Source organism: Mus caroli, chromosome 11 (genome assembly GCF_900094665.2).
Source record: "Mus caroli chromosome 11, CAROLI_EIJ_v1.1, whole genome shotgun sequence".
Lineage (NCBI taxonomy): Eukaryota > Metazoa > Chordata > Mammalia > Rodentia > Muridae > Mus > Mus caroli.
In genome coordinates, this window is record NC_034580.1 from 93,338,252 (window position 1) to 93,353,535 (window position 15,284).

The window sequence follows — 15,284 nt, forward strand, 5'->3', positions numbered from 1 at the left end:
TCAGGAGCCAAGGCAGAAGAGGCAGAGCCCAAGTGTGCTGGGCCTTTGGGGATAAGGACATCTTCATCCTACCTCGACACGACACTTCCAAGACAGCAACCCCCAGGAGAGCCCCTCCCAGGCTTGGGCCCCAGGGCATGAGAGCTAACAAATTCACTCAAATCACACCACACAGCAGCACCCAGGTCCAAAGACACAAGCTAGGGGGTCACAGCGTAGCCTGACCCCAGCTCCCCAGCCTAGCCCAGGAGGGGTTCACATATGGAATTCAAGATTACCTCACCACAACCCTAGCGCGCACTCAGCCATGATTCCCATTTCCAAATGAGCCACAAATCAAAATCTCAAACACGCAGCCCTCCCTCTGGTCCATGTTCCTCCCTCCCACACACAGCAGGCAAAGCTGTGGCATTACCAAAAATCACTGAATCTGCAGCTAAGAAAGCTCTGTTCAAACCCAGCTCTGCCAACGCCTGGCATATGACCTTGTGGAGGTCGGCATCTCTGCAGACCTCAGTCCTCTGTTCAAAAAAACAGAAAGAAAAGCTTCCCACAGACAGGTGCTCAAGCTGTGTCCTGCACACGGACTTGGGGCCACGGCGGGGCATGAGTGGAGGCTGTGCGCTCGCTCCATCTATGCCTGGCCTCACTGCCGCTTGCTAGCTGTCAGATTGGGGCTGTAGGCTTTTCTCTGCATTTTCACTTCTAATGAAGACTTGACTAATTGGCTTCCCTGGAAAGAGGGAGGTGGACATGAGGGGAAGGAGCAGTCACCCTCCGTCTGAAGTGGGGACTGGAAAGGCTGGAACCGCCCTGGCGTGGGCCCACATGGAACAGTGTTAACAAGTTAACAAGCAAGCTCCTGCTTGCATAGCACCGATGTCGCTCATGAGCCCAGGGAAGGTGTCCTGTCAGCTCCTCATCTCCTTGGAGAGGCAGCCAGAGAGGAAAGCAGCAGCCCAGGGAGAGGGAGAGAGAAGAGGGGGGAAGGGAAGAGAGGGAAGGAGGGAGGGAAGGAGGGGTGGGGGACAGAGGAAGGGAGGGAGGGAGGGAGTAACCAAGCCTCCAACTTAGAGACTGCCAGAGTCCACTCTCCTCAGGCATGTGTACCAAGGGGCGCTGCACCTGAGCAGCAGATGTGAAAAGAGGCAAAATCTGCAAGACAGAGACCCCACGAGGCCGTCAACCATGAGCACACACACCTGTCACCACACCTGTGTGACCCTGTGGTACTACCCCACCCCACCCTAGTTTCAGCCCAATCCCAACAGCTCTGCTGCATTGCACACTCCACAGCCATTGCCAATGCAAAGGGACACACATGCCCTAACCAGGCTGCGGCCACCCATGACACTGGTGCCTGAGTCCCCAGAGAGACTGTCCTACCTCTGGGTCAGAGCTGTGCAGCTCCAGCTTGGTGGGAAAGGCAATGGGATGCCAGCTTGGTGGCTGGTGGCAGGTGTTTGTGATCACAGTGCTCAGGAGAGGTGGAGGCAGGAAGATCTGGATCCCTGGCTACCCAGAGCTGCAGGCCAGAGTGGAGTACATGAGACCCTGCCTCAAAGACCAAACCAAACCAGGTCTGGGGAGGTGACTCAGCGGTTAAAAGCACTGACTGGTCTTCCAGAGGACCCAGGTTCAATTCCCAGTAAAATAGCAGCTCCTAACTCTCACAGACTTGCAGGCAGAACCACCATGATTCGGCACCTCTCACTCCTCCAAGTGCCTGGTCTGTTTGGAGCTAGGCCCTTCCAAATCCCTGACTCACTGACTGATGGCTGCTGAGGTACTTTGCTGGGGTTCCTACTTCTGTTGCTACAGAGGCTCATGGTCACCCAGCTTATCAGCTGCTGAACAGCTGACTACTCTCCAGGCTAGATCACTCTAGCCCCTGCACTCTGTGCTCCCCCCCCCACCCGTATCCCGTGGCCCCTTGTCCCCCATGGCTAGAGTCCTGAGAGCTCTGGAGGATGGGGCCACAGCAGCCAGGGTTACAAAAGGCTCAAGAAAGCTCAGGCAAGTGAGTCTGACCACATGCTCCCAGGGAAAGTTCTCCCTGTTGTCCAGCCTAAATCCTCCTACCAGGGCAAAACTTGGGAGAAGCCAGTGCAGGCTGGAAGGAAGAAGCAAGCCCCATCTGCTAAAACCTGCAGGCCCCTCTCTGCTCGTGTCTGCTCAGTCCCCTTGAGTAAAGAGGGTGAAACTGGGCTGACGAGATGTCTCAGCGGTTAAGAGCACTAACTGCTCTACCACAGGTCCTGAGTTCAAATCCCAGCAACCACATGGTGGCTCACAATCAGCTACAGTGTACTTATGTATAATAATATACATGCATGATGCATGCTAGCACGCTGGGTTCCACACCCATCACTACCAAAGGAAAAACAAGCTGAACCTAATGGGAAGGACCATCATTCAAGCTACTCAGGAGGATGACCACAAGTCAAGGGCTGCCTGGGCTGCAGAGAGAGTTCAAGGCCAGCCAGAGTAACTTTAAGCGCTGTCTCCAACAACAAAGCAGGAAAGAAGGCTGTGGTAGCGTCTGCCTGGTGTGTGCAAAGCCCTGGGCTCCATCCTTGGTATAAGAGAGGGAGGGAAGAAAAGAGAGAAGTTGAAACCAGCCAGTGAGCTGCCTGGAAAGCAGAGATGCCTGCCATCATGGGCCCTGGCCTGTCCCTGTGTAGCCTCAGGCATGACACTTCAAAGGCCATTTGCAGCTATGACTCACTTAACCCTCACAGCGGCCCTGAGAGGCTGCCATCTGTATTGTACAGGTCAGGAAACTGAAGCCCAGAAAGGATGACTTTGCCCAAGATGGGCATGGAAGCATGAAGACACCCAATCTCAGAAGCGAGATTTTCACTCTCCTTTCCCAGAACCCTCCACTGCTGAACCCCAAGTCCCCAGCACCCTCCACTACTGAACCCCAAGTCCCCATCTGTCCAGCTCTCAATCTCCTGCCCACTCTCGTCCTACTGGAGGCCTGGTCTCCTGGGACGGAAGGGCAGGAAGGCAGCAGCTGGTGGAGCTCTGAGGAGTCCAGGCAGGAAGGGGTCTCCCAGTCCTGGAAGAGTCTCAGAGCTCTCGCTTCTCAACCTGGTAGGCTCAGAACAACCCCCACCAAGCCCCAGGCTGTAATAGAATTACAAGTCTTCCCTGGTCACTAGCCCCAGGAGCTGCCAAGAATGGAGACCTCACTGTAGCAAAGACCTCCATTATTATGTGGACTCCTTCATCCTGAGTGAGTTGAGAGGAGAGGTTGGACTCTCACAGGGCACCATTCCTTTCAGGGATGAGAGAGGCTGCCATGCCAACGCCTTCCTGATTGGGACAGGTCCTCCCTCAATGATCTGGCTTCCAGTTCCCAACTGCACTGGCCTCAACAGAGCAATCCCCCTGCTGTTCACTGCCCTTTCCTAGCTGGTGTCCTTCAGAACTCCAGTGATCCAGACAGGGTCTTAGGAATGTAGCAGATGACCTGCCACAAACACACTCACCCCACGAGACTGCCCAGGACAGGAGCAGCCCAGCTTGGTGACCAATGTGTCACCTCCCTACCACCCACATAGCCTCATCTGGGGCCTCAGGAACCCTGCACTCCCCCACCCCACCCCACCCCCCACCCCACCCCGCACATTCCTCCAGGCCATCCATCTGCCTCAGGGCCCCAGCCCTGCCTCTCAACTGCTCCACACAGCCCAGCACGGTAGAACCTAGGTGCATACAGCTTGTACTCAGAGTCTACCTGTAGTTCTCTGGTTAGTGGCCCGGGGCCCCAGCAGCCCTGTCCAGATGCCAGCCATTTCCAGGACACGTCACTTCGAGGACTGGGAAACCACAAACCGCTGGACCTCTGGGCACATTAACCACACAGCGCCGCCTCCTCCTGCTGGCCCGTTTCCCTCTCTAGGTGCTGTGCCTGCCCTGCTGCCCAGAGCCCCAGGACTCAGAAGGAGAGAGGTTCAGCTCCCTGCCCCCAGCCACTTCCCGCACTGTGCCCGCATCTGATGCCCGTGCTCACGCGGTGGCTAATTCTGGCGTCTCATCAGACAGTAATTATGGGGGAATGAGCAGTGCTGTCATCTCTGTAGCTCGGCACCTGTCACCACTCTGCCATCTTGGGATGGGATGGGACAGAGGTGGGGGGGGGGAGGTTCTGGGGAAGGGACCATTCCCCACAGTGATCAGCACATATCTCCCCCCCCCCCGGGGGTCGTCACTCCTATCCCAGTGTCCCTGCTACTCAGGCATCCTGACCAAAAGAAGAGGTCACAAAAGAGGTCTGCATTTGTCCCGCTGAACTATTTTATATACTCAGGCACCTCCACACTGCCTGGTACACAACAGACCTGTGCTGTTTGTTGATTGACTGCGTGACCATATAGACACCAGACACAATCCCAGAAGTGGGTCCACAAAAGACCCACTTCTATATAGCAAAAAGCCAGGCCCCGTGGAACTGGTTACACCTCCACCAGGACATGACAAAGTCACACCACAGAGGAATGCCAGTGTCAGTTTTCAAGATCCAAGGAATGCCCCCTGCAGAAAGTGAGTGAACAGCCCAGACAGCATGAGAGACTAAGGCTAGACCCAAGACAGGCTTTGGGAGGACGGCACAGTACCAGAAGTGGCTGGGGGCTGGGAGCTGAACCTCTCTCCTTCGGAGCCCTGGGCAGCAGGGAGAGGAGGCAGGATTGCAGCCTGGGGCCATCTGCCTGATGGGCATCTCACATGATTTCCTGTCATATTGCCTTGTCCCCCATCTAAGGCAGCATCTTCAGTGCCACTCTGGGGCCAGTGGAGGAAGAGAACCATGGGGTTATCATCACAGAGGCTGTAAGTCTTCACACCTCTCACAGCATGCCCCGAACTACCAGAAGCTAGCAGTGTCACAGTACCAGCCATGCTGTGGTGAACTGTCCTCACACTCTGCTCCCTTGTTCTCAGAGCCCCAGGGAAACACACTGCCAGTTGTAGGGACTGAGCCCACCCCAGATACCCTGGCTCTCACTTCACTGCATTTTAACAATGCCTTCGTCTGTTCTAAAACCCATCCACATCTTCCACTCAGAGCAAAGCAAGACAGGGCTCACACACCTCTCTGGGAATGCAGAAAATCTCAAAGAGGTAGTGAGGTCCCCGTCATTGGGGGCATTCCAGAAGCAGGTTGGTAAACAAGAACCAGTGGTCCCTCTGCTAGAGAAGGCTTCCTCCCACAGGCTCAGCCTCTGCCTCGGCCCCCTGAGATCTGTCAGGGTGAGGGCTGACCTTCCTCACCAGAGAGGGTCCAGGGAGCACCAGTCTGCTCTGCAGTGCCAGCTCCTCCCTCCCCACCTTCTCAGATAGGAGCTGAGGTTGGGGGAGGGCAGGAACATGGCTGCTCTTTTAGGAAAACGGTAATTTTAATTAAGAGGCAGACAAACGAGCTCTCCGCAGATTGTCTCAGAGCAAAGTTATTAAAAAGCCATCAAGACGGCGGCAGCCGCAGCAGTGAGGAGGGCAGCCTCCCCCCGCTGCCCGCCTGGATTGGGGATCAAGGGGGGCAGAGGACAAAGTCACTGGCAAGATAGGCTCTGTGGTCCCTCACCCCATCACCCCTGCATAGGTGGGCAGCACCACACAGCACCTAGGCATAACCAGCTCAGACCAGGGGAGGAAGCCAAAAGAGACACCACTTTCAAAGCACCCTGCTCAGGCCAGAGCCTTTTCACAACCTGACACATGGCGAATTCTCCTCCTGATCCGTAGGTCCGAACAACGGGGCTCAGAGAAGACAATCTGTTTGTCTGAGGCCACACAACTACCACGGCTTAAATGGGGATTTAAAATCAGGCTGCCCTGACCTTCAGTGCTCTGAGCTGCTAGCCCTGGGCACAGAAGAGGACAGAAGGCTATCCTTGCCTAGTTCTGTAAAAGTGCCTTAAGGGTACATGGCCAAGGAATTGGAGTCTCAGTCACAGTTTGCTTGATCCCCAGGGTGACAGTATGGGTCTCAGGACATTCTGTGGGGATGGACAGGACAGTAAAAAGGAGTTCCCAGTATTACCAGGCCAAGTCAATAATGTGTCAGTGGATATGGTACATCACCTTGTTGGGATGGGAGACAGATGCCATCCCTGGAGGCTAGATTGCTGCTATATTACATGGCACCTGCCCTAGGATGCTGTGTGACCCACCCACCCACCAGCCACCACTCCCAGGGACAACACTGGCTAGGCAGCATGGCAAGGCATGGCCCTGCTGAGTCTCCCTCTCAAGCCCTCGGGAGCCTGTGTATCTCGGTGGCTCTCCAGAGTGGACACGGAGGGATAAGGGAACTGAAAACCAAGCCCTGAGGTTACCTGACCCTGCTCCACCCCACCCCACCCACAGCAGAGCCCCTGGGGCCTCATCCCTTGGCAGAGGTGGCCAGCCTCTACCCCTCGCCCAGCCCACACGGACACACACACCTACGTACATGCCTGCGTGCTTGCACACGCACACTCACATGCACGCGTGCACACAAACACATATTTGCCAGGCAAGGAGCCCTCCCCAGCATGGGGATCTGCCATCCCCTCCCCTTGACCTATACCTGCCCCCACCCCACAGCCCTCCCGGGTGGCTCATCGTGATCCATGGTGGGCAGGGAAGGGTGCTGACTAGGTGGCCGTGGTGGGCTCCCTCCTGGCTTACTAACCTGGAGACTTTAAACAGAGGGAACAGAGTCCTGCAGGCTTCCCTCCCGCCGCTCGCTGCAGCCCTGAGTGAGGGACAGGAAAGGAGGAGAGCAATGAATGAGCTGAGTGAACGAGGGGCAGGAGGGCTGGGCCAGGGAGTGGGGAGCAGCAAGTCAGGGCCTCGGGAGCTGTCCCTTTGGAGGTCACCAGGGCGTGGGGGGGGGGCTCCTCGCAGGGTAAAGACCGGGGCTGAGAGGAAGGGCAGGGCGTAAGAGGACAAAGACATCACTTGGGGACAGACAGGAGGACAGACAGCACCAACACAGAAGAATGGGGGCCTCCAAGTTGGGGCCCCTGGACAGACAGACAGCCCTGATTCTCTTTCTGAGAGTGGGGAACAGACGCTTGGCTGGGGTCCCCATTTCAGACCCCAAATGCAGCATCCATGGGGGCCCAACAGCTTTCCCTATCCAGGTCTTCTATGTGGGGCAGGAATGGGGTCAAGGTCAGAGGACCAGCATCACTGTTGACCAACCTTTCCTCAGCTCCAAAGACCTCCCTTTGATCTGTCAGCCCCTCCTGGACCCCAGCCAGGAAGGTCCTGAGGCTGCCAGGAGAGGCCTACAGGTGTTCACACCCAAGTCTTGATTGGCCTTTCAGTGGGGGGGGGGGGAGCCACCTCCCTATACCTGCCCCAGACCCTCTTGCTAGCCTCTGCAAGGTCTCCAAAGCTTCCCCCGTACACACCTCTCTCACCCTACACGGAAGGTCTTCCTTATTCTATCCTGCGCCTCATACAGATAGCACCATTTCTTCTGCCACGGGGTCTGAGCTACAAAGCCCTTTCCTGCCTGCCATGTGGGCTCAGCCCTCACTTGGGAGCCGGAGCACATCCTCACGGCAAGCGCTGCCAATCTCATGGTTCCAATTTTCCCACCGATTACCCAACGAAGAGACACCCTGGGGAGAAACAGCTGCTGTGCCCAGATGTGGGCAGACTACTGAGAAAGAAAGCGAGAATGAATCAGGAATCCAGCACCCCAGGGCGCCCTGGATGGGGATCGCAAGCAGACGGACACAGATTGACTAAGGGTCTCCCAATTCCTTTTGTTTGTCCCCGAGACTGTGTGAATGGACCAGGGTGACCTTGAACTTCTGAGCCCGGGTCCTGATGCTGGAATTATAATTCTGCTTGAACCCACCTCTCCAGTCCCTTCATACCACCCTCCCCAGCATCCAGCCCTCTGGGATGAGTGAAGCAGCTCTGGATTTCAGAAGCTTTAAGGCTTCTTGTAGAATCTTCCAACTCTGCCTGAATTCCCTCACTGAATCTGGGTGTCCCCCCTGCAAGGTAGCCACCATAAATACTTCTAGGAAGTAAATCAATGTCCCCAGTAAGTGTCCCTGCTGGGACCACCCAACTCTGGAGCTGGGCTGCAGCCAGAACCACCTCCCATCCAGCCTCCCCTTGCTCAATGTTTGGGAAGTCCTCCCTGAAGTCTAACCTCAGTCTATTATTACATGCTCCAGTAAAGTTTTTTTGTTTTGGTTCTTTTTTTTTTTTTTAAGTCTCCCACCCTAGGGACTGACCCTGGGCTGTCAGGTGGATAACAGAGCGAGCAGATTGGATAAGCAATCAGGTTCAGGACAGGCAGGGTTCAAGGTTTCCTAAGCTTCCACTGTTAGTGACTTTAACTCTCTAGGAGCCCCTCTCCTGCCCCCTCCCCCCCCCCATCTAGCAGCAGTAGAGGAGAGTCCCTCAAAGGCCCCTTCCTGTTTGGCACACCAGGAGTCCTAGGCTATGGAGAACCAGGTCTGGAGTTCGTAGTGAGGATCTATGCCTGCCAGGGATGTTATGTACCCCAGACACTTTCTTAGCTCGTATCTGGGGGCTTCCGGGACACCCAGCCCCCCAGCAGTTATCAGGTGACTGAGGATAAGGGACACACACACACACACACACACACACACCAGGCTGTGTACAAAGCTGGGGCCTCACTGCGGACTTAGGGTCTGCTGAGCTCCTGTTCTGGGGTCCTCAGCAAAGAGACCCAAGGAACACAACTTCTCTCCTGGCTTGGGACATTCCAGCCCGGGTCTTGCAGGCAGCTGAGCCTGGCTTGGGACATTCCAGCCCGGGTCTTGCAGGCAGCTGAGCCTGGCTTGGGACATTCCAGCCCGGGTCTTGCAGGCAGCTGAGCCTGCTGGCCACAGTTCTTTGGAACCGTGTGAGCAGTGGCTGAAGCCCCACCACCTGCTGGACCCTCAGCATGAAGGAAACCCTGGGCTGGATCATGGTTCACCAGAATGGAGTGCACAGAGGCTTCCAGGCGCTCTTCTCCATCTCCCAGGCGAGAGGACAGATGCAAGCAAGGTATAACTCAGTCAGGGAGTGGGGAGCTGCTCTCTGTGAGCAGCTCGTGTGTGCAATAGTGTGTGCTCAAATGTTTGGCCTTCCGCCATTTCTCCTGGCTCAGCTGAAGCTGGAAAACATTCCTCCTACCCTTCATGTGACAAGGCATTTCATATCTCAGGGGAAAGGAGGTGGGGAGAACTTTAGACAGCTGACAGGGAGCTTAAGACCCTCTATTTCCAACTTCTTTACTTATATCAAGGATGCTGAAGACCAGAGAGGGCAACAAAGTTGCCAAGGTCACACAGCAACAGAAGAGACACCAGTCTATGTTCTTTAACGTGCATTTTATCTTTGTCCTAGGGAACAAAAGGCTCCTCCTAGCTTCCTTTGTTCCACAATGCAGGACCCCTCAGCCATCCACAGGAGTTGGCTCCTTGGGGGACTGGAGGGGAGAGCCATGCTAACCAGCTAGTTCCCTAACTGTTATACCAGATTTCCCTCCCACACTGCCAGGCCCCTCACACACTGGAAACTGTTTCTATCTGACCTCCATTCCCGCTGCTGCAGCGTGGGCTTCTTTCCTCCCAAGCTGTCCTAGGCAGAGACAAGGAGAGGGGAGCTGAGCAGACTTCCAGCCTCCACACCCTACCGCTTGCCTGTGCCAGCACCGAAGACCAGGGCAGGGTGTCCTGGTAGCTGGCCCTATGCCTGGTTTGCACATGGGGGAAGAGGGGCAGATGTGGCAGCCTGAATATAGGAAAAGAGCTCTTCTAGGAATTGTCGAACCTCGTCCTCTTCAAAGCCCAGCCTTAGGTTGCCAGTCTCTGCCCCTCCCTAGATCCTCTTCTGTTTCTCACAAGTCAGGCACTGCACTGTAGGTTTTCATCTATTGCCCCACCTATTGGACAATGCTTCCCTAAGTCTAACCTTGTCCCCTCTCACTGCATTTCACCACCCCCACCACCCCTCCAGTCCTTAGTTGAGGGAGTTCATTTCTGTTCTATCCTTCAGAAGTTACATCCTGACTCAGTGGTCTCATACTGCCTCCTCTAGGCCACCAGCCTTTATCCCGGTCTGGCCCCGGGTTACAGGGGTCTTGTATTTGAAGAGAGTCACAAAAGGACTAAGGGCTGGGGTCCTGGGCTCTGCCCTGTACTAGGTATGGTGTACGAGTGGGTGGCAAGGAGGCAGGGCCTGAAGAATCGTGGTAAGATCAGGACCTCTGGGGTTCTACACACACCATTCACACGCCCAGACACACACATACATGCATACACAGGAACACATGCATGCACATACAAGCATACACTCATGTACACACACATACACACATATGCACACATATACACGCACAGAAGGTTTAAGCCTAGACAGGAAAGAAACCTCTTCTCCCCTGGCCTCTGTGTCTGGAGCTCAAATTCCAGCCCCCATTCCCAAAGTGAGGGAGGGGACAAACAGGCTCTGTACTGTGTCCTGGACTGAAGCCCGAGCAGCCTGATGCACCAGACCAGGCACTTACCATGTATTCTAGAGAACTCACACCCTAATGCCTGCCTGTTCCTGCGGGCTCCTGCCCACCAAAGCCATACTCAGCACATGGACACTGGAGAGGCAGGGGCCAGACCCAACCTTCTCTGGTGCTTAATTTCCACCCTCTAGGACGCTGGAGCCTTGGGAATTGGGCCAATGGGTGAGGGGAACTGGAAAGATGGGCGGGACTCTGGGTCCCATATGGGTGGTGTCCTTCCCTCGTAAGTAGGAGCTATTAATATATGCAAAGCATATGCAAATCACCCACAAGAGAGACACAACACCGAAGGAATGTCAGAAGAGACCTTGGAGATCATCCAGCCCCGCCCCCTCATTTCAGGTGAGAAAGGAGACTAGGGAAGGGACTTGTTCAAGGTCACACAGACATCCAGGCCTGAGACAGGATCAGTGCAAGGGCTCCAGGCTCAGTATTGTTTCTAATGGTCATCTGTCATCTGGAGAGTTAACCAGGGGATAGTGGCCAGGGCCTGGCGCAGAGCCCAGAGGCTTCCTGGATCCCTCTTGCCTCTCTGGAGCCTGAAGGTAGTCTGATGGGTATGGGCTGAGTCTACTGCATGACAGAGTACCATTAGGGACCAAGGACCAGAAGGGCTGGGGAAAGGAAAAGAAAGGAAGAAAGAAAGAAAAATCTGTTGGAAAGGCGAAAGCCAGAAGGTAATTGAAGTGGGTGGCAGAGGTATGGGGGAGCCCAGTGTCAAGGTGAGGCGCCTGAGGTGGTATGGGAGGAGCCCGACAACAAACACACACACACACACACACTCTCTCTCTCTCTCACACACACACACACATACACACACACACATGCATCCTTGAGTGTGCTCCTAAATGCACAGCAGCCCCTCCAGCCCGCACTCTGACAGTGATGGCACCTGACAGCCCATAATAGTCAGCTGGCCCATCCCTGCTGAGGCTGCGGCTAAGGCTGCTCCCCTCGGCAGCAACCCTTCCACTCAGCCCTAGAAAGCTGGATTGCTGCTAGGGCAGAGAAGACAGACAGAAGGGAGGGACTGCCAGGGGTGGGGGACACTGGCAGAGGAGGGGGAGGGGGGAGGAGAGTGGAAGGCTGGCGGAGAGGGCAGATTGAAGAGCCTGAGGTGACTAGAAGGAACTTTGTGCAGGATGCTCTGGGGTCCCAGGGGCCTGAAGGACTGTGCTATCGCTTGGGTACTGGGTATAGAGTCCTGACACTGAGGTGCCATGCTGCTAGTAGGGTTTGGGGACCATGTCTCTACCCTTCTGCCCATTGCTGGCTGCCAAGAAGTCGGCCCTCCCTCCCTCCCATCATCCCTCCCTCCCTCCTGCCTCTCTCCCTTGGGGCAAGAGCTGCTTCCCAGCCAAATCCAAAGCCTTCCTTCATCTCATCTTTTCAGAGCTGGGAATGAAAGAAAGGGGGAAGCAAGCACAGCCCTCAAACCCGCTGACGGCCAGATTTTTATTATCTTTGCTCAAATGGGCCCTGGGAAGCCAGCAAAGGAGTCTTCAAAGAGCCCCTGAGTGCCTCATTGAAACTGCACCTGCTCAGACCCACCCAGAGCAGGCGCAAGCTAGGGCCCCCAACTCCAGGGACCTGAGCCACAGATATTAGAAACCTCACCCTCAGTGCCATCCATCCAACAGGAGCCACAGGGTCAGAGAGCCAGGCCACACCTGGGCCAGCCAGGCATCTAGGCAGACCCTATCCCTCTCCAGGCCTAGACAACATAAACGAAGGAGGAAAACAAACTCCTTGCCAGGGCTTAGAGATAAATGCTCAGAATTCCTCGAAAGAGATACTTTTATAGCCAGCCCTCGATGATTTTCCCCTGGTCCCTGACCTGCCTAGACACTCTCAGGCCACTCCATTCCTCCAGACTTCCCGTAAATAGGATGGATGTTCTCAGCCACCACTGCTTCTTGCTGTGCCCCCAGCTCACTTGAAAGAGGTCATTTTATGTGACCACCCTTCCTCTAACCTGAACACAGTCCCTAACTGTTTCAGCCCTCAGCTGAGTTGATCTAGGGTGGAGGTGGGAGCTTGAAAGAGCCCAGCCCTAACCCTGCTCAGCACTTCCAGGGCTGGGGTTTTGGCAGAGAATGCCAAGGTTAGCACTCGACAGACAGCAGCTGTGCCACCCCTGCCCCCAGCCACTGCTCTGACCACACCACTGAGATCGATGCCCCCAGCCAAAAAAGAATCAATGGTTCTAATTAAACCCTTTTCTTGGGTGGGTCCCTGGACAGGCAGGGGGGACACTCAGAGGGGCCATGCATCTGGTAGATCACCATTCACCTTTTAAGAGGCTATATAAGTAAGGGCAGGGAGCCCCCTACCTCCTCTGCTAGGTGGGAGGTAGATAGAGGGGCAGGGGGAAAGGCAGAAATGGGAGCACGACTCTAAAGAGCTTGTTCCAGGGGACCCTTCCCCTACTGAGGCTGCTCTCCCTGCTCCCAGCCTGAGGCTACATTTGTTTCTTCTAGACCCGCCGGAACCTCAGTCCCAGGGTCTTTGGTATCTGAGAACTAACCTCCCAGGGAAGGAAGAAAGAACGCAGGACTAGGGGGCAGCTTTGGACAAAAACCCTCTTGTCCCCAAGGCAGAGTGGCAGGAAGCCAGGGCAAAGCTTTTGCACTTACAGCCAATGGTGCCTGGGTACCAGGCAGCCTTGGGGTGGGTGGGGGAGCCCCTTCCCCTTATGTCCAGAGCCCTCACTCACCCTTGCTTCTATACCAGGCTAAGTCACTATCCCAACTCTCAGCCTACCAAGAGCACTCCTTCTGGCTGCATCCCACCCTGATCATTTATCCAGAGTGACTCCACACCGGCCACCATCAACCAAACCCCAAACCCATATGCCACAGTGGCGTCCAGTTACAAACACACACCAGCCGTGCTAGAAACCACCGTCCATCCCAGGTGCCACCAGAGATGACAGTCTCTCATCTCCACAGTGACTAGCTCTATCAGAGACATCATCATTTTTAAGACCAGCCAGAGACAGGGAAGAGAATAAGAAACTGAGGCACAGAGTTAGCCAAGCAATTGGCTCAAGGTCACCCAGAGCAAAGATGACCAGAGAAGAGGAAGGTATCTTATCACCCCATCCCAAAGGGCACGAACCCCACCCAAAGGAACAGCCGGAGGATCCCTCCCTACAACTGATATCTACACAGTTTCTTCACTTCCCACCTTTATCCCAAACACCTTCTGAGAGGCTGCAGCCGGGAAGCCCGAATTGAGAACCCCACTTCTCTCAAAGCTGGGGTCTGCAGAGCCCACAGATCTGGCAACATTTAAGAGGTGCTGATCCGGCTCACCTGGCTCCCCTCGGCCCCCAGGGTCCCTCGGTCCAACCTCCTCCCTGGGAGAACGGGCGCGACCCTCGGCGGTCCTCTCCCACCAGGCCAGGGCAAAGCGCCGGAGGCACTGCCAGGGCTGCATGGGGAGGCGTGGGGCTGGGGGCGCGCACCAGCAGCCACACACGCCCCACAGGGCCCTGCCAGCTGAGCTGCGGAGGCACCCGGCCGGCCCCCTCTACTGCCACCAGCATCCTGCTGCCCCCACCGACAGGACTCGGAGCTGGCCCAGGAGCTTCTGACGTAGCAGGGGGGTGCGTGGGAGGGGAGGGGGGGGCACGCGAGTCCCCTCCCCAGCCCCGCCCCTCTACTTTTCCAGCCCCCTGCAGTCCCCACCTCCACATCACCCCGGACGCCCTACCCAGCTGGGGGCGCCCTTCTTTACCCCTTGCGTCTGCAAGGGGAGGGTTTAAGATCCAGAAGCCCCTCCCTCGATCCCTCCCTCTCCAGGGCCCTCCCTACCCACCACCCAGCAAGCCGGGAGCAGGTCCCCAGTTTCTGCAACTCCTGTGGAGGCTAGGAGGTCTCCAGGGCTAGGGCCTCGAGGTGCAGGGGGTGGGGTGTAGAATGCAGCTTTGTATCCTGGCAACACAACCAAACCCAGAGCGCTCTCTGTCCGCTGCTTCCCTGAGGGACTGGCACGAAGGGTCCAGCACTACCAGCCCAGCGCCTGCACCCCATTCTGAGAGCTGAGGCGGGGATGTGGTTCTCTTGCATTCATCCCTTGTCCCTTCCCCCTTCAACATCCCTAGCTTCCACCTCGCATGGACCCCTCCCCTCCCCCCGACTCTCTTCGCCATCCCCCTTCACCCACCCCTCCCCCTTACATTGTAACCCCAGGTCCCCTCCCCCCCCCCCGGGCACCGCGAGGCCCTTCCCGCCGGGTCCCCAGCTTCGCCGGCTCCAGACCCTCTCTGCTCCCTGCGCTCTCCCTCCCTGGTCCGTCCCAGCCCGGCGCGCAGCGGTACCCTGCCCCCCGCAACACCTGCGCCCAGAGCATCCCTCGCCCGGCCGGCCGCCGCCTCCCGGGCCCGGCCGCCGCCCCCGCCCCCGGCCGAGGGGAAAACACACAAAGAAAACAGAAATACCTTCCACTTAAGCATGGAGGCACATTAGGGAGGAGAGAGACAGGGACATGCCTTGGGACGGAGCGTTCCCCATCGGGCGGGGGCGCGGGGGGCGGGGGCCCCGGGCCGGCCTGCCTGGCGCTCGCCCTCTCGCCGCCTCGCGGGCTCCTCGCTCGGCCCCAGCCCCGGGGCGCGGTGCCAGGCGGGCGGGCCGGGGGCGCGGGCCCCGCCGGGGTGGACCAGCTTGGGAGGGCGCCGGCGGCCGGGCGTGTGGGTGCGCGCGCGCGCGGGCGTGTCACCGAGTGTGCGAGAGCG

General features: G+C 56.8%; 1 protein-coding gene across 12 annotated transcripts in view; it reads right to left on the reverse strand.

Annotated features, from left to right (window-relative positions):
- Srcin1 (SRC kinase signaling inhibitor 1) overlaps nt 1–14,069 on the reverse strand; it is a 65,790-nt gene extending 51,721 nt beyond the window's left edge. For 10 of the 12 annotated variants that reach the window (XM_029483828.1, XM_029483827.1, XM_029483824.1 and 7 more), the window contains exons 1-2: nt 13,864–14,069; nt 6,683–6,745 (exon numbers count right to left, since the gene is read on the reverse strand). In XM_029483828.1, the coding sequence (XP_029339688.1) occupies nt 6,683–6,745; nt 13,864–13,987 (187 nt within the window). In that variant the 5' untranslated portion in view covers nt 13,988–14,069. The remainder of the gene's footprint in view (nt 1–6,682; nt 6,746–13,863) is intronic. The other 2 variants (XM_029483829.1, XM_029483821.1) reach the window with 1 other exon arrangement.
- Between the last annotated feature and the right edge of the window lie 1,215 nt (nt 14,070–15,284).